This window comes from Oenanthe melanoleuca, chromosome Z (genome assembly GCF_029582105.1).
Source record: "Oenanthe melanoleuca isolate GR-GAL-2019-014 chromosome Z, OMel1.0, whole genome shotgun sequence".
Lineage (NCBI taxonomy): Eukaryota > Metazoa > Chordata > Aves > Passeriformes > Muscicapidae > Oenanthe > Oenanthe melanoleuca.
In genome coordinates, this window is record NC_079362.1 from 49,201,806 (window position 1) to 49,221,847 (window position 20,042).

Genomic DNA, 20,042 nt, shown 5'->3' on the forward strand with positions numbered 1-20,042 from the left:
AACACTAGCTTCGTTCACTAAGACAGGAAATGTTAACCATCTGAGAGATATTTCAGAATTAGCTTTTTCCCAGTCAGTGTGTGTCTTTATTTTCTCATCTCAAATCATGCTGTTAATGGAAAAAATCAAGGTTTTTTCATGAACCCTTTTTATAGTGGTTTTCAGTACATTATTGGAGTATTTAAAACACTAAACTAATTTAGACTGTTAATTCTCCTGGCTCAGCTGCTGTTACCTTCCTTGTGTTACACGTAATTGGCACACAGTTACGACCCTCAAATGTATATTTCATCTGATGAAAATTGTGACTCAGAGATTTGATTACTCTTGCTTGTCATTCCCAGCCCCAAGACAATTAAACTTTATTTACTGGCATTGTTTTTCCCATTGATGTAGTTTGGATTGGTCTCATAAGAGGAAAAAAAAAAACAAAACCACAGCTACAGAATGTAGCAACTAAATTGTCAGGTGTATAGTCAAAAATGGATTATAATTGTGTAGGGAAAAGATTTATCTATACCTTTACTGACTTTTGTCAAGGACTTTGTGATGTAGTTTTTTGCTTAATAATACAGTGTCATAGATTTCTTCACAGGCCAGACATGTTTGGCTCCAGTTTATATTTTAGGTATTTGGGACTCTTTAAGTTCAGGACATGCTTTTTGAACCTAATGGAGTTACCAGTAGTAATTCTGTTTTCTGGCTTAAGAGAGATACCATTCACAGGTAAATTCTGCATGCACTGTCTGTGGCAAGACACCGCCAGTCTCCTTATTAATTTTCTATTCTAAACTTGATAAATGTCAAAGCGGTAAACTTTTATTTGTGTCGCTCAATTTCCTCAATAATTCAAATGTACACAATGTTATGAAAATAATGGCATATGTCCACTAGAGGTTTCTGAAACTTATTTTGCTAAAAGTGTCAGCTCAGTGTCGTAATAGTGACTATCAAAGGTGCCTTTTTTAATGTGAATTTGCTGAAAATCTAAAACTGAATTTTAAGTAAAAATATATTGTTATATATTGGTTATTTGGGAAAAATACTTGGCAGTTGTTTAATAAAACTATTTTAGTGAAAGTGAGTTTTGTAAGGTCTTTTTTTTTTTAATTTTATCAAATTATTGCAACATGTTTTCAGTAAAAAGGAAAGCATGTCCACCTAAGTGTGTTCAGAAGAAGCAAGTCTTAATATAAAATAATACAAAAGAACTTAACATCTTAATTTCTAGTTTAAGTTTTAACTTGTCCTAGATTATGATAAGTTAAAATATACAGATCATCTTTGTTGACAGAAAAGAAAGAAAATATTTTCTGAAAGGAAAAATTGTAAAAAGTTGATTTCTATAGGCAAGAATTAGAAGAATATAATACTTTTTCAAAACATACATTAAATAGGTAGATTTGATCGATGATTAGGTTGCCTAGAATTATCAATGTTGGAAGGGACCTCCAAGATCATCCAGTCCAATCGTCCACCCAGCACTACCCCTGTCAGCCCTAAACCACTAAAACACACCACCAGATCCAGATGCCTCTTGAACATTCCATCCAGGGATGGAATACTCTGTGTAAGCATATAAGGTTATGTACCAGAAAAGTTGTACCAAGTGTAATATGTTACAAACACAGCATACCACAAAGCTAATATACTTATTTCACTAGGGAGTTATTTGGTACTCAAAGCTGTTCTGTCATCATTGTACTTGAGACAAATTTGGTAGCTGTCGTTCACATAAGTTTTAAGAAAATACCTATATTTTGAAATGGAAGCTTACAGGTAGAGATATGGGTTATGTCTGAAGAATAAGGGTATTTTCTACTCAGATTTTCTTCTTCCCAACAAGTCCTGGGTTTTTTTGTTTCTTTTGTGTTTAAAAATATTATAACAAAATAAAAATCAAATGGTGGCACTAAGTAATAATGTGCTTTTAAATTTAATGTGCTTAAAAATTCACTGTACATTTTCCAAGTCCCACATCACCAAGTGTTTGTATTCATTTGTTTTTTTAGCTTATTTGCACTAATCTTGATGAACTCAGGGAATTAATCACAAAGATTGAGAGTGAACTCAAAGATCTGGAGGACATTAAAAAGAAATCGGTATGTGACATTAAAAGCTTTCTTTTGTATGGATATGAAACAGTGTCAGTTACTTGCTGTGACCTTTTAACTGAAGTTTTTTATGCTGTTCAGTAACTGCATGAAACCTCCTAAGGTTGATACCTGGAGTCTGTAATCTTAATTTTTCCTGTGTGTACTGTTCTGCTCTCAGTGTTTTTATGATAAGTGCATTCAGTACCTGTGTTAGCACTTCTCCATGCCAAAACAAAATATAGATAGTGATAATGCCTTAGAATGAGTAGTTCATCTCTATTAAACTTGTGACTGTTTTGCCCTGAGGACTAGTTCTTACCGACAAATAGATGGTATCCTACCAACAGAGTAGAATTATCATATCTGCCTATGCAGTGTTGATCAGCACTTCTAGTGAGCTAGAATTCTTAATTCCTCTTTTTTGCATGTGTTATTAAAATTTACTTTGTTTAATATTTATTGAAGGAGTTTGTACCAAAAAGCATGTTTGATATCAGATTGAGATATAAATTTTACCCAAATACTCTGGATCACTGAGTCTATGCAACTGAAAACCTCAAAGGAGTAACAGACAAGAGAATCCAGAATGTCTCACCTTTTGTAGGAAGCAGTGATTCTTATTAAGGTGGGGATGGATTAAAATACACGAATAGTACTCATTTAAACAGACCACTACAGAATGCTTACTACTTCTTTCATTGTAGTTCTGCTTATTGAACCTTTGTAAGGCACTTCTATGGTGGCATTTCTATGAAAAGGTAGTCAGAAGTGTTGATTTTTCTGTTTGAAATCAGGCTGCTTTTAATTCCGGTGAAAGTTTATGTAGTCTCATGAAGAATCAATATATTCTTAAGTTACTTAAATAGGGGAAAGAGGTGTGATAGAAGAGAGACAAAATAAATGAGGATTCTGAAAGACAAGTATCAGCGCAGACAATTAGCATAATAATTGATCATGTAGGCAAAGGAGTAATACCAGCCTAATCTTGAAATTATTTTGTAGTTGCTAAATTGCAAGCTGATTTTACCATAAGAATGCCAAGAGATTATCAGAAAGGCTATGTCAGCAATAGGATAAAAAGCCAAAAATTAGAGTATGCTACAGCATATCAATAATCTTAGTATAGGTGAGCATTTCAGTCTGCTACTAAAACTATCGGAACAGGACTTCTTCAAGGGTAGACAAATGCTAAATATGTCATAATTGCACTTTAAACTGAAATCTGATAATGTCATTAGGTAAGTAAGTTGCATGACTTCAGCAGGAATACTATGTTTAGTTCTAATTGCACACCACCTTAAAAAACCCAAACACTTAAATACAGGAGAATTGAGATACAATTCATTCAGCATTCAGAAGTTGTGAGGTAAGGACAGTCTTTTTTTGTGCTTTTATAGACTTATCAAATCATAATTCTGTGTCTGTAAACACTTGTGTTATTAGAAATTTTATGTAAAGAAAAAGGATTAGGATTAATTGCCGAAGAAATGGTTATGAGGAAACAGTAAAGTGAGATACTGATTTTGAAAAAAATATTTATCAGGGAAATGCCATGTTCGCCTTTTTAACATACAAATAGAAAAGTGTTAAATTAGAAGAATAATCATAAATTTGAATTTGCTAAAAGGTTTTGCTTTGTAAGGAAAGTCTTTAGAATTTAATTTTTGATGTCTAATGCCATGCCTAATTATGTTTCTTATCTGAAAAACTGGAGATAATGCAGACTTACATTCTTCAGCTCTAACCAAATGACAGTGGCAGTTTCAGAAGCATCCAGAATTGAGTTTGTCCAGTTTTTCTGAAGTACATAGTCTGTTAAGTAAAACAATTTTCTTATTTGATGATGGAAATTTGACCTAATGTGAAAGTCTATTTTAATATAATGGCACTTACATGCTGTTAATGGACTTACTTCTTGTTTTGACTGAAAGATGGCGATGTTCTTACCACCTCATTGTAATTTAATATTGATTTTTATTAGTAATAATGACCTGGGTGAAGCCATAGGCATCTTCTCTGCAGCTAACCTCCTTGGTAATTTCAGTTGTTGTAGTTGCTAGCACATGCTACTGAGAAAAAACTTTTAAGGCAAGCTTTACTGTTATGCTAAATACTAACACATTTTAGAAGTACAGCTTATTTAACTTTAGACTTTTAAGTATAAAATTTTCTTAGCTGTAACCTCCCTTTTGTTTCCTTGAAGACCATTCTAGAGTACATAAAAGGAATTCCTTCTCCAGACTTGGAAGTAATGGAGACTATAATGAAAGAGCTGAGCTACAGGCCCTTTTTAGTATGAATAAACTTACACTGTTTTACCTCATCTTTTGTAGGTAGTTGGACTGGTTGTAGCTGTTACTTTTCACAAAATCAACTTGAGACAGCAAATGACATGACAGATTTTTGTTTGGCAAGTTAAAAGAAAATTAGAATAGGGTTATGAAATGGAAAATAATGGATAATTTTAAGTTTGGGCATTTCTACAAGTTTCTTTTAGTACAATGAAATAAGAAACCTGATGTAAAGTGTTTTCACTCTTTGGTTGATTAAAACAGTTTCTCTACTCTTATACACCTGTATTGTCTTCTGAATTGAAGTAGTATTTTTCCTTTTTAAAAGCTTTGCGCTTTTTCTTGATTACTGGTGAGTTTGTTCTACCCAGGATGAGATTTGCTTTCTGCTAGTTTGCTGTGACCAGAGTGGAAAATTAAATTTGATGTCAGTTCTTTAATTTTGAAGAGTTCAACTAGAACTCTAGACACAATTCTGAAGCAAAGCTCCCTTTTCATGTATGCTTTCAACTGACATAAGCCAAAACTGCTGCCATTTAAATAGTTTCTACTCCCCATGTCTCTGGAAGCATCTCTTTTCTGTGTCATCCCATACACGAGGCTGGGGAAATTCTTTGTTCCATTGCACGGTGAGAGGTAGACTCTGTGATAAACTCTAACTCTGAGAGTTAGACTGTGATAAATCTGTTTTTGCCAGTTAATTGTAACTGTAAGCCAGACCAGTTTTCTAATGCAATTTATCATAGACTTTCATAAATACCTGTGCTTGTATTCTGCTACAGGTTAAGTGGTCATTTGTAAGAACAGAAATGGCTGTCTACGAGCAAAAAGAAAGTAGGACTGATTTTGACAGGAAAAGCACCTTTGTGTAGCAGGTGAAGTTTTATGATATTACTATTGGGATGCTCCAAAAAGTCTATTCCTTCAGTTACTAAATGATTCCTCTCCTCACCACATATTACATAGCCAGAGGGAGAGAAGAAATCAGTCAGATTTGCTATTGTTTATGTACTTGACTGGAAATAAGAATGTGAAAGGTGCAGAAAGGGGACTTAAAGGACTTAAAGTTTAATGTTTGTGCATTGCCTAGTGAAAGGCTGAGACCCTAAGGAATGTTTAATCTAGAATGTCTTCTAGCTCTTGTACATTACTTAGGACATGTGAGGCTGTATCCTTTAATTTTAAAAACTAGAGTAAAGGTTGAACCAATAGAAGAAAAACAGGATCTACAACAATGAAAATGAGATACTAGTAGAAATTAGGTCTCTTTTGTTGCTAATACTTACATAGATAAGGTGTAGGTGAAATTACAAGCAGTCAGTAGACAATTATAAACCTGAGGTAGAAGAACATACTTGCTAAAAATTCTATTGATATTTTATTGTGTTTTTAGTTCTTGTTTGTTTTTTGAAATTTTGACTGTATATATCATTTACATAGTCATTCTGTTGAATGACTCCTAGAAATTTTATATAACTAGCAAATTGACCAAGATATGCGAAGTAGCTTAATTCCACACTTGCAGTGGTATTGCTGAAAAAATAATTTTGACAAACACATGATGGAGAAGCATTTTGCTAGTATATTTAGGATTCCATAAAGACTTCTGTCTAATATGGGATTTTGTTTTTTTATGAGAAGAGGCAGGAAAGTAATGCATTGTGTCAGATCACTGCACAGGATAGCAACTATCAGTCTCTGGCATTTTGGATTTCACTTTTCCCTAGGTCTTCTCTGTCTGGTCAAATCAGTGGGACTTGCAGTGTGAATGGAAATCTTCTTACTGCCTTTCAGATAGTCCACCTCTCATGTGATGTGAAGTAATTTTTTGTATGTATATGAAACTGTTAATTAAGCTGCTTAATTGATCTATTGTATGTACTTAACCGTTGCATATCATAGCAGAAATTTATTTTTAATTTATTTTTAATTTTTTCAAGCCTTTCTTGGCATTGTGTAGTATAAAAGTGACAGGACTGCAGGTACTTGCATATAATCATGAATTTAGGGCTTTTTTTGCTGGTGCTAGCTCAATTTGCAGTAAAATGAGTGAGGTTTTTAACATGAACATGGGAAGATTTCTTGAACTCCTGAAGTTCAAGACTTTATTTTGGTAGCACTATTGGATCTGAATCATGCCCTCTAGGTCTGATGGATAGATGCATAGCTGTCTAGGGGGTGAGAAGGGAGGCTGGAGCCCAGGATTCCCACAGTTAAGCTGAGGAGATTAAAATGAATAGCGGGCAGTACCTTCCTGAGCAGGAGACTAAATCGTCCCTAGAGAGAGAGAAAAGTCAGACAAAGATTAAGGGAAGGAGAATTACTTAGTCAAGGGACACTACAAGGTAGCCACTAATTATGGTTTGGAGGAAAGGCTTTATTGTTTGTTTGTTTGTTGCCTTTATTGTTTGACAGAGGTCTGTAGCACCGATATTCTTGGCTTAATAGAAGAGTAAAATCCTCCCTTTTAAAGGTTTTGTGTTCTGCTATTGTTCCTGGAGCTTTTAAGGAGATGGTTGAATGCCTTTGTCTATCTTTAGGCAGGTAAGTCAAAAGGCCAGAAAGCAAATTTTCTGCAGCATTAAGTCACCTGCGAATACACCTGCAAAAGTATGTGTTTTGGAGTACACCTGAAAAACACACTGGTTTAGGTCCGAAATATTTAGAACTTGAGACAGAAATTAATTTGTGGGCTATTAAAGAAATATATTGATCCAGGGTGGAACATACTTCCCTTGTCTGTTTTTTTATGAGATTCCAAATAAGCTGCTGTTAAATTTGTTCATGAGATGTAAGTATCTAAACTAGGAGACTGCTTCCTAGGTTTTTCATTGATTTGCTACATTTTCTTTTTAAAATATGTTAATACATGAAAAAAAAATATGCAAAAAGGTTCCTTTTACAGGTTTATTAAATATTCAATTTCTCTTCAGTTAAGAAATAGGAAATATTGTCATATGCTTGAAAATGTTTGGCAGGGAAACTGTTTAGACAAGAATCTACAGGGACTTCTGAAGAACTTCCCCTCAGGAGAAACTCAAAGAACTATTAAAAATAGTTTAGGGCTCTTACTAATATTTTATGCATTCAGACCTCAACTTTGCAAACAGTGAAGTGGAAAAATCTACTTGTTTGCGGCCTAGGGAAACATTTTTATTATTGGGTTAAATCTTATTCATTTTTACTCAGAGGTTGACTTCCTCTCCCCATTCCTGCCTCCTCTTGTCCTGACCACTTCCTCCCTCCCCAGTGAAATATGCACCATGCTTGAGAGTTTTGCATGTAAAGGATTTTCAGTTACACTTCTTTTCATCAGTATTACTGTATTTACATAAATGTAAGACAGAAAATGCTATAATCTGAGAAATCCATGTGTGCACACCCATTTGCAGGTTTAAACTGCAGGTAAAGTGAGCTACAGTAAAAGAGATACCAATTAATACTAGGGTTCAAGGGTATTAATAGAAACACTTCAAGTCTTACAGCTGAAACATTTTCTTTTAATTTAGGCCTAGTTTCTCTAGGCTTTCTCTAGCGTAATAAGTATCTTCATATATAAGGTATCTAACATACTCTCTTTTTAGGACCTTGTCCTGAACACTTGGTTTGTACTTTAGACACTTCCAAATACTGTTATTGCTTCTCTGTGTCTTGCCTGCATTTCTTAAAAACACTAATATGAGCCTAAAATACTTGAAATAATTAGTTGTATAATATGAATGCATAAGGTCAATTTTAGCCTTCAATTTTTTGAATCTTCTCCACGATATTTGCCTTCTCTGATATTTTTAACTTTGGCTTATCTCACTAGCATTCAATATTTTTGTCACAATCTTCAGTTTTTCTTAGCTTGTCCAGTTTTCTGTATTTGTTGTCTACTTTTTTCACAACTGTTTTCTCTTGATCTTTCATGCCTTTCCGTGTGTGACTGACTAAACCTCCATTAATGTATTTTATTGGAGAAGTTTTCTTTAAAGTACATTTGCCACACAACCTTTCTACAGTTCCAAATGTGAAAGTGTAGGTTCTGCATCAAAGATTAATGTGTACTCATCACAGAAATACTACTATGTATTCAGAACATTTCACGATGCTTTGGATTCTGGTCAGTTAGTATGTTGTTTTGAAGAAATAATTCTAGGCATTCCTATCAGCACACAGTACTAGCAAAATAGCTGCCTTTAAGATGCTCATCTGAAGAATATAGAAACACTTGTATATCCAGAGTTCAGAAGATAAAAATGCTCAGCTATATGAGAGGGAGTTAAGTAAAATCTTAACAACTTAAAAGGCATAGACTTTGTGTAAATAGTTTAAGATACTACATATATCCAATTTCTTTGTAAGTTCCAGAAGTGTAAGTCAGATAATAACTTTGAAGTTCTTCTAATGGAGGAGTAAAACTTGACAATTCAGTGCTGGATGATTTCACTGGTGTGAGTTCAACAGTAAGTCCATGCTGATAAACTTTCTCTTGTATTTCTGTGGTTTATATATTTTTATATATATTTTTATGGTTTTTTAATGTGGTATATTGATCAACACAGTGATGATTGTATATTAATTTTGCCTAAAAAAATCAGAATATGTGACTAAACATCTGAATGAAAACCATTTCATAGTAATGAACTAAATCACGAGACAAAGACAGTCTTGGTAGCAGGAAATGTACTGCACTTTGTTTTGGTGGTGTTGTTTTTAGTTTGTTTTACTTTATTTGCTTGTAGGAGAAGTGAGAGAGCAGGATATAACTTTGTGTTGTCCGATATCTAGGTCATGGAAGTGCATGCTGGAGTCAGCGCCTTTCATTAGTTGCTAGTAAATGCTCAAAGATAAAATTGATTTAGAGATATCATAGCTGAATTTGTTTTATAATTTACTACAAGTCATTCTTCCTGGCTCTAAGTCAGTCTTCAGAGAATATCAGAAGTTGGTTAGCTGTTGATATATATATTTATCATGTTCAGAATGATGTTGCTGAAAGTAAAATAAAAGATATTGACTTTCAGGAACTTTTACTGTAGAAGATAACTCGAAGCATTTTCAAAATTATAACACTTTCAGCAATAGATGAGTTTGCATACATGAATACATGATCTTGTCATGCATTCTTATTCAGTCAAAATTGTAGTATTTGAAATTGTAGTATTTGGCCCATAAATTAGTTATTAAGAGCATTCAACATTAAACCATATATGATTTGAAAAAGTTTCTGATCTCTCTTCTTTAGGTATCTGTTGTCCAAAGCAGCTGGAGATCACCCACTCCCTCTCTGTGTGACATCACTAGAAAAGGTGGTGATGTCACACATACCACAGAACCCCGCAGCAGAATGGAGCAGGCCTATTAAGGGTAAGTTTTCTCCCTCCACCACCACCCCTTTTCAACAATATTGCATGGTTTTATAAGATTGCTAATTTTCTTTACTTCATGTCCCTTGGATATAAAGTAAAGATTACAGACAATCTTATAAAACTGCATAATATTGTGGTGTTGTGTGTGTGTGTTTATTTAAAAGCAAAAAATATATCAATATCCTGGCTCCAGTCTGCTTTGGGGTTCCATGATAAGTATGCCAGAATAGTGTGTGTTGCGGCATCGATCACAGAGAGTGGAGTCAGCATTTCCTAGCTGCTCTGGATGTCAGAAACCTTGTTTTAAAAGGTAAGTTTTCAGTTGAATGTATTGAATGTCTCTCCACATTTATATGGAAGCATTCAGCCTATTTCTAAAATGTGTTTTTATTGTGTTTGTATTTTTGAAATTTACTTTTAACTTGACACAGCCCAAAGTCACATTTTATACTTCTCTGTCTTGTCCTTTTTCTGTTATCTTGTCCTTTTCTGTTATTTTCCTGTGTTAATACCTTATATTGTGTTTCCAGAAAAAAATAGTGTCTTGTTTGTCACTACTTGAAACAAGTAGTTTCAAGTATTCTGTTTAATATCATTCTCAGTGGTCAAGGACACCCTCAGTCAATTCACAGACAGCACCAAGCTGGGTGGGAGTGCTGATTTCCTGGAGGGAAGGAAGGCTCTGCAGAGGGATCTGGGCAGGCTGGATCATGGCCCAGGGCCAGTGGTGTGAGGCTCAACAAGGCCAGTGCTGGGTCCTGCCCTTGGGTCACAACAACCCCAGGCAGTGCCACAGGCTGGGGCAGAGTGGCTGCAAAGCTGCCACAGGAAAAGGAGCTGGGGGTGCTGCTGACAGCAGCTGAACATGAGCCAGCAGTGCCCAGGTGGCCAAGAAGGCCAATGGCACACCTCAAATCCTGTGCTCACTTCTGGGCCCTTCATTGCAAGAAGGACATTTGGTGCTGAAGTAAGACCAGAGAAGGGGAATGGAGCTGTTGAAGTGTCTGAAACATAAATCTTGTAAGAAGCAGCTGAGGGAGCTGGGAGTGTTGAGCCTGAGGAAGAGGAGGCTCAGGGGAGACCACAAGCTGCCTGAGAGAAGTGTGTAGCCAGGGGGGGTTGGCCTCTTTTCCCAGGGAACAAGTGCTGCATGATTCTGATGAATATATATCTTTGGAGGTCCAGCTTGAACCTCCTAAGCTTCCATTTGTTGCTGATCTCTTATACTATATGATTTGGTATTTCTGAGAATTTACAACACAGACACTTGTTGTAAACAAGCTTATCATCTATAGAAATCAGTAGGTAGCTATGCACTAAGGAGTTAAGCCACATCTTTATCAATTATTGATTTGCCTTTCCCCCCCTGATTAAAAGACACACATAAGACTCTGCTAGAGAATCAAATTGCATGTGAGAAGAAATGCTAAATTTTGTAGTGATGGATCTTAAGATTATATAAATTTTTTTATGTGCCTGTTTTTACTGTTTGATATTTAAGGAATAATAACATCTAGCATTTATATATTTACTCAGAAAACCAACTGAATCACAATAATTTAAAAGATAAGGATTTTTTTCAAATTCCAGTCTTCTTTGGCCTGTATTTGTTCTGTCCTGACTACTTATGAGGAAAAAAGTGTCTTCCCATGGCTAAAATTTGTTCATGCTTCCATTAACAGGTTTATTGTCAATTCCGAAACCCCACTAAGAAAAATAAGTAATTGGGATAAAAGGAAATAATTTTTTAAAAAATTATGTTGCTATAAAATTTTCATCTAAATTACTTGGAAGTATGGTTCCTCATACTTGCCTGTTTCTCCACCCTGTTGAGGTAATTATAAAGGGTTGCACAGCTCTCTGGGGTACTGGCCACTCCTTCCAGCTTTGTGTCATTGGTGAAGTCACTGAGGAGGCATCTGCCCCTTCATCCAAGACGCTGATGAACAAGTTACTGGACTGGTGCTGAACCCTTGGGGACATCACTAGAGACAGTCCTCCAGCTAGAGCTAGCTGTGAAATTACAGGACAAGACTTGGCTAGCTTTTTATGTTTGTTTTTGTAAGCAGAGAGCAAAGTAACATTTTTGGTTTTCTGTGAAGAATTAATGAAGTCAGTAAACTCTTGAAGTCTCTTCTTGATAAACATTGTACATGTGCTGGCTGCCTAACAGTTGCCACTTCAAATTTGTTCAGTGGTCAGTTGATACTTTTTTATTATAAATGCTATTTTTTTTTCTATTTAAGCTAAGATCTTATTTGAAGACAAATTGAGCTCAGAAATTAATAATTTCTTGGGATTTTTACTTTGTAATGATTTTTCATATCTTTTAATATTATATTTTCACACATTTTCTTTGCTATATTAACTGCATGTACATCACTTCTATTTCACAATAGTAGTAACTTTGTTTATTTTTGCTATTTGATTTTTGTCTTGCGACAATGCATTAATGCTCTTTAGTATATGAATACATTATTTTAAAACAGTCTGCAAAATGTTTTGTTTTTCTTACAAGAAAAATAAATCTGTGCATGTAATATTCTTTTGTATGTTAACAATTAATTTTGTGAATTGCTGACATTAAGAGATGTTACCAAATACCCTGGTAGGCTTTGGTATGCACAAGGTCTGGTTTTTGTTGTAGTGATTAGTGACAGGTTTTATGCATGTGACTGGTCACAAGTGAAGGAAATTGTAATACAATTTACTGGCTTATCTGTGTATTCAACACTAATCATTATGTGGCAATGTGGCATAATAATCCTACTTAAAATCTTTGCTTTTGTAATTTTAATTGAAGAATGAAGATAACTATTTGTTTTGTTATGTAACATGTAAATGATTATCCATAAAAAAATAGATACCCCATCTTCAAACAAGCATTCAACCTGTGTGATCTTGCTGTACATTGGAGAGATCTACTGAAATGTGTAGAGGGATTGTCCAAAGTCCTTAGGAAGATCATTCTTGTAGACTGCTGAAAGGCAGCTGTGACAAGCTTTATCCAGATTTTCCTGCCTTACCTTTCTTGGTGTGCTAGACCACAGGAAGCTGTGAAGAATATGTGCATTATCAAAAGCTAAATATGTGTATGAAATAAGTAAGTTCCCAAGTCTTGCTTCTTTTTCTTGCCGAACCATAATCTCTTTACTGTTCTACATTTTCTCTTACCAGTCAAGAGCTAAAATCTTCATTTACGTAAAATGCACAGAGTTAGAAGGGTGGCAGAAGTACTATACCACATCTCTTTTATAACAGCTACATATATATGCATTGTTCAGTCTTTTATACAATGAACTATAGAAAAAAGTTTTGGGAAGAAATATGTAAAAGGGGTGCATTCTGCAGCATTGATGGCCAGCATGGTTGTCATTTCCCTATGTCTTCTCTCCTTGTTCATACTTTCTAGATTTATGAAAACATGAATATAAGACTTTTTTTACTTTTTAGTTTTATGTTTGAATTAAAAGCTTAAAGGATTTTATGTTGGAAGATCAGACTTTACTGCATAGTGTGTTGCTTCATAAAAGACAAATTTGCTGAAGTTCTGGATTTACAAATACACCATGCGCTTAAAATTACGTAAATGAGTAAGTAGCATAGGTAGTAATCCACTCAGGTCAGGAAAATCAACAACATATGTACCCTTTTCTGAGTTAAAATTTTTACAGAAAATCTCACCATAATCTTAATTAAGAGAAGTGGTATAAATTATAACATCATTATTCGCAAAAGAAACCTTACTACAATTTTCAAGGATATAAATTCCACCATTTTTCCATTACATTCAAATAAAATGTAATGGAAAAATGGTGGAATTTATATCCTTGAAAATTGTAGTAAGGTTTCTTTTGCGAATAATGATGTTATAATTTATACCACTTCTCTTAATTAAGATTATGGTGAGATTTTCTGTAAAAATTTTAACTCAGAAAAGGGTACATATGTTGTTGATTTTCCTGACCTGAGTGGATTACTACCTATGCTACTTACTCATTTACGTAATTTTAAGCGCATGGTGTATTTGTAAATCCTGTTTCGGTTTTAATTTTGACCTGTAAAAAGTGAGTGTCCATGCAGTATTACTTTTCCAAGTAGGACATTATCCATCTGTATTATTAAAATAAAAGTGATAATGTCCTACATAGGTTATGGGTGGATGTAACTCTGAAAGTTTCTAATCTTTTCTTCCAGTTGTTTTCCTCATGTGCTATAGCAGTGTACCAGGATTATTGTAGTACGAATACAGTTTAACAAGATTTAGGTCTAATGCAATAATAAATAAATGCAATTTATGTTTTCAGGGAAGATGGTACCATCGGAAGCAAGCAGTAAAGGAATTGCATGGTACGTTGTTACGACTGCTTAATGAACTGTTACCATGGGAACCAAAGCTAATTAAAGCATTTCAAAGAAACAGGTAATTACCTGCTCTTTTTTTTTCAACAGTGGTGCATGGGATGAAAAACAGAACAAAATTCACCTTCTAAAAACTGATCAATAAGTTAGCTTCTTAAATAAATAGAATTAAAATAGTTTGACGAGAGGAGTGAGGCACTGTCAGTTCCTTAATTGGAGGAAGTATCTTGTATTCCAAAGTTACTGTCTCCAAAAGAATTTGAGCTTAACCTGCTAGTGTTTTTTTCCTCTAAAACACTCTAGAATCCTTAAGCATGCTGATCAGTAGTATATCACAGTACAGCTAGGATTTGTATTGCTGCTTATTTGGTTAAGAAATGCTGAAAACCTTTCTCTACAGAATTGTACCAGGGCTTCTTAGAACACTGATTACTTACTATATAAAGCTACCTAAATTAACTGTTAATGAATTCTCCACAGAGCAATTCTTGAAATACTGTTTTGGGGTCTTTGTAATCCAGTAAATTAGAAATGCATCTGAAACGAGATATGTCAGAGGAATATGAATGATGTAGTGACAAGTTTAGATCTCTTAAAGTGCAAGTATTAGTAACAGTGAAGGTGCTACTCTGGTTACAAATCATGGAGACATTAGATACTGTCTTGAAGCTCAGTGCCATTCTTGCCTCTTGAACCTACAGCTGTTGCTATAATCATACCTTAGTTTTGCTACGTAGACAGTTAAAAAGCAAGGAATTATTAGAGGCTTGAACTCTGTGACAAAGGCTAGGAAAAGAGGCTGCTTCTTAAATGTTGAGTGTGAAGGAAGCAAATTACACTGTTATGTGTTGCAGAGCTAATGCTGAAAAGTGTAAAAGGTGTTAGGTTTAAAAAACCCAACAGCATAACACCAAAGACATTAAATTGGTTTCTCAGTAGCTCGTTTTGTGAATATCATGCATGGATTGAAATTCTTATTTGGAAATTTGGGACATTGTTGAATATTTTGCTTTAAATAATGGACCCAAGTACAAGTTTTGGGCCTTTTCTGTTCCTTTCTATTTTCATTCCTGTTCATTTTTCTTAGCTGTTAATTTCTTCCTGTCTTTCACAATTCAGAATCCTTCTAGAAACATGGCAGATAGTATTACTGTCAGGAAGAATTTAGTTTTCCAGTATGCAATGTTTACAGTTTTACTCTTTTTGTAAATTCTCTTGTGGAATAGTTTGGTGCTCAGTATTCTTGTCTGAATCACAGAATCATAGAATGGTTCGGATTAGAAGGGAGCTTAAAGTTCCAGTTCCAATCTCCCTGCTGTGGGCTTTCTTTCATAGACCATGTTTCTCAAACCTCCATCCAATCTTGCCTTTCAGGAATAGGGCTTCAACAACTTCTCTGGACTGTCTGTTCCAGTGCCTCACCAGAGTTGCACTTCAGAATTTCTTCCCAATTTCTAACCTAAACCTACTTGCTTTCAATTTGAAGCCATTGGCCCTTGTCCTCGCAGTACAAGTTCTTGTACAAGTCTCTCTCCCCAGCTTTTTTGAAGGGTGCTGGAAGGGTGCAATTAGTCTCCCTGAAGCTGTCTCTTTTCCAGGCTGACCAATCCTTCTCAGTCTTTCTGCAGAGGAGAGGTATGTGCTCTGATGATCTTGGTGGCCTCCTCTGGACTCCCTCCAACAGTTCCATGTCCTTCCTGTGCTGGGACCCCAGGGCTGGATGCAGCACTGCAGGTGAGGTCTCACCAGAGTAGAGCAGAGCATAGCAGAGGGGCAGAATCCCCTCCCTGGCCCTGCCCACACTGCTCTGGATGCAGCCCAGGACACGTTTGGCTCTCTGGGCTGTGAGTGTACATGGCTGGGTTATGTCCAGCCTCTTACCCACCAGCACCCCCAAGTCCTTCTGGGCAGGGCTGCTCTGATCTGTTCATCCCCAGTGCGTGCTGAGACTGGGGATTGCCCCTACCCAGGTTTAGCAGCTTGCACTTGGCCGTGTTAAAACACATGAGATTTTCCCATGGAGCTGCTTCTCAAGCTTGCCCAGGTCCCTCTGGCCATCCCATTCTTCAGATGTGTCAGCTGCACCACTCAGCTTGGTGTCATCTGCAAACTTGCTGAGAGTGCACTTGATCCCCCTGTCTGTGACATGAGTGATGATATTAAATAACTCTGGTCGGAGTATGGGCCCCTGAGGGACCTCACTTGTCACTGATGTCCATCAGGATTCTGTGCCATTAACCACAACCTTCTGGATGCCACCATCCAACCAATTTCATATCTATCTAATGTTTTGCTTATTAAATCTCAGTCTCTCCAATTTAAGAGACAAGGATGTTGTGGAGGGACCATGTCAATGCCTGTACAGAAGTCAATTGACTGTAGCCATTCCCTTGTTCACTGATGTAGTCAGTCCATCCAAGAAGGCCACTGAATTCATCAGGCAGGACTTGCCCTTGGTGCAGCTGTGCTGGCTGTCCCCAGTCACCTACCTGTGTCTTAGCACAGGTTCTGGGATGGTCTGTTCTGTGATCTTCCTCACCAGAGGTGAGGCTGACTGATCAGTAGTTCCCAGGGTCCTCCTTTCTACCTTTTTTGAAGATGGGTACAGTATTTTGCTTTTTCTTGCCACCTGGGATTTCACGTGGCTGCCAAGATTTTTTCAAATATCGTGGAGAGTGGCTTGACAAATACAATAGACAATTCCCTCTCTTCTGTACATTCACATGCTTCAGGTGATCACGAACCTGATCTTTACAGTGGGAGGGACTTTATTCTCCTAGTCTCCTTCCTGCTGTCCATCCACTCAAGAGGTTTGGGAAGAAATGCTGCCCTTGAAGACTGAAACAAGAAGCTGAGTACCTCAGCCTTCTCCTTATTCATTGTTACCGATTTTCCACCCTTATTCGTCAGAGGAGGTCACCTTCTTTGGCCTTCCTTTTTTGGTTAATGTGCCTGTAGAATCCCTTCCTGTTATTCTTTGTGTCCTTTGCTAAGGTCAATTCCAGTTTTGTCTTGAATTTACTCACCCTGACCCTGGACAACCAAACTTGATCTCTTCAAGCTCTTCCTGGCCACCCATCCCAGCTTCAACTGCCTGTGCATTTGCTTCTTCCCCTCCAGTCTGACTAGCAGTTCTCTACTCAGCCTTGCTGCTCCCTTGCTTTCCTTGCGTACTTTCTTGCTCCTAGGGGTTGCCAGCTCTTGCACTCTGTGGAAGACTTGCTTAAAGATCTGCCTGCTCTGTTCCACTCCCTTTTCCCTAAGAGAAGTCTCCCAGTGGATCTCACTGGCTATCTCCTTGAAGAGCTGGAATTCTGCTTTCCTAAAGTTCAGAGGCTTAACTTTGTTCCTCTCCTGGCCCATATCCCTCAGGACTGCAAACTCCACCAATGCATGATCACTGCAGTCCAGACTCCCTCCAATCTTGATGTTTGAGACCAGCTCACTTCAATTGTCGCCCATCGGATACAGGATTTTATCCCCTCTGGTAGGGCTGCAGTCTATTCCTTGGCTCCAGAAGGTATCCCTCCTTCTTTCCAAGAGTCTCCTTGCCTGTAGCTTGCTATGCTGCTTTCCCAGCAGCATAGCAAGATCCCAGATTTTGGGATGGTTGAAGTGCCCCAGTAAACCAGAGTCTGTGAGCATGATGCTGCCTGTAGCTGGAACAAGAAGGTTTCATCAATGGGGTCCCTCTGATCAGGAGTCTGTACTTGAAACTACCCACAAGGTTCCCTTTGTTGCCTTGGTCCCTGATTCTCATCCACAGGCTTTTGACTTGCTCATGGCTGTTCTTCAGAGACAGCCCTTCACACTCGGTCTACTTCCTGATGTAGAGGATGACCCCTCTGCCTCTCTGTTTCCTCACCTGTCTCTTCTGGGGAGCCCAAAGCCATCGATAGTCACACTCCAGTCACATCCCACCAAGTTTCAGTAATGGCAAGAAGATCATAACTTTCTAGCCACACGGTGACTTCCACCTTCTGTTTGTTGCCAGTGATGCATTGATGTGGTTATAGAACACACAACTGTTGTGCAAAGTGTGTTAAATACTATATATGAGCTGTGACTGATAGGAGTAAATAGTCTGGAACAGGGTAGTTGAGATATGTGTGTGCTGGTAGCTATAGAAGCATGCACTTGGAAGCATGCATTCAGAAGTGCAACTTCTGAAATTAACTGAATTCAACTCATGTTTTTAGTATGTATGTTTTAGGCTGCAATCCTAGTTTATTCAACAAGGAAAGCAGAGTATTTCCATGACATAACTGTTTGGACATACACATAGTATACCAGAGACCAGGTCCGTCTGAAGAACGATGTTCACAAATCATGGGGAGGACAGAAAAATGGATGAGGGATTCTAGGTCACTGTCTTGGTCTGATTCATTATGCAGCTGCTAGGCAGTTATGTAGTACCAGTGACAGTGGTGTAGAAAGGTGTTATGTAATAGGGAAAAAGCAATTGAGCAAAATTTGCTTAAGTCTCCCTACCATTGCTCTGTCTATAGAGTGTCTCAGCAAGTTACTGACATCTAATTGAATAACAGTGTTTAACTTCTAAGCTATGAAGGGCAGGGCAGCACTTCTTCCTCCAGATGCCACAGTATGGAATAAGAGTCTGGAGTTTTCCTTCCTTCCTTGTTATTGTCTTTAACTAGTAGCAGCAGGCTTTATGATCAAAATCCTTTTCTTTCCCTTTTGGAAGGTCCTCCAGTCTTATCAAGATTATGACAGAGTACAGTACAATATTGAATTGTATTTGAGTAGCGGCAAGATTTAAAATGAAAAGTTACTTGTGCCCACTGATTACAGTTGTTCACTGGCCTCACAGCAGAAGGTCCTCAAAAGAGAAATGGAAATTATATCCAGAAACTTCAGTACAGTAGTAGTTCCCTCATAGTTCCCTAGTGCTCCTATAGTTCTTGCATATCTAGGCTTCAAGCTCAAAATCCTTATGAGAAGGATGAAGTCCATCCACACTACATCTTCATACAGGCTTCAATGTCTGCTCTTAGTAAGAGTGTCAAAACTGGGAGTAAACAGCTAGATCTCACTGACCCTTAGCAGCCCCACCTGGTTGTCTGTCTATGCCACCTGTCCATGGACCCAGGATCCCCATTTCTGGTCATTCTGCAATCTTCAATCTCTACTGCAGATGTGCCAGTTCCCAGTGCAGCTACAGCAGTTACTGTGCCTGGCCATGGATCCTACTGATCTGGACTGACCTTCAGACTGACCTTCTATCTGCATCATCACTGTGGAGCTGCCCAGAAATCACTCAATTGGGTCCTGACCCTGGCAGCCATCACTGCACCTGGTCCTGATCTTAAACTTTGAATTGACTTCCCAGTTTGATCTCCGATCTGCTACAGCACCAGGAACTTGCTTGTTGATCTGGGCTCTTGGTTGAAGCCAGTTGCCATCCCCTAGACCTGCCCTTCTGCCTCATTCAGCGGGGGTGGAATAGTTGACTGGGAAGGCTCATACCCTATCAGCTGTGACTGGTAGCCATCATTCTTGGCTCCTCCTTGTCCATCTCAATGAGAGCAGCTTGCCATTGCTGCATTCAATCCAAACCAACTGTTAAAGTAGTGCAAAACAATGAGTGAATTTAAGATATTACTGTTACTGTCATAAGAGTTAGGTCCTGAATAGTCTAGATTCTATTCCACACAAGGTGTTAATTGCTGTAATCTGTTTATTCATTTGCTAAATAATCCTTCTGGGTATTGTGTTGGTTACCACCAGCTGAATCCTGAAGTTCAATGTATTTGTATGCTAAAATAGCCACTACAACCCATTTAAACAATGGTTTAGAAGAAGGGACAATGAAAACATGTACAGGTTAGCAGTATCAAGGTAAGTGTATGTGTTTCTGAAGGGTGTTCAAGTGAGTGAAGTACCTATGTATTTCTTTCATATGCACATTCTTTAGTGGA

General features: G+C 37.3%; 1 protein-coding gene across 2 annotated transcripts in view; it reads left to right on the forward strand.

Moving 5' to 3' along the window:
• Positions 1 to 20,042, forward strand: part of KIAA2026 (KIAA2026 ortholog) — a 52,609-nt gene that overhangs the window by 20,976 nt on the left and 11,591 nt on the right. The window contains exons 5-6 of one of the 2 annotated variants that reach the window (XM_056514117.1): positions 2,013 to 2,102; positions 14,049 to 14,164. In XM_056514117.1, coding sequence (XP_056370092.1) covers positions 2,013 to 2,102; positions 14,049 to 14,164 — 206 coding nt within the window. The remainder of the gene's footprint in view (positions 1 to 2,012; positions 2,103 to 14,048; positions 14,165 to 20,042) is intronic. The other variant, XM_056514118.1, reaches the window with a different exon arrangement.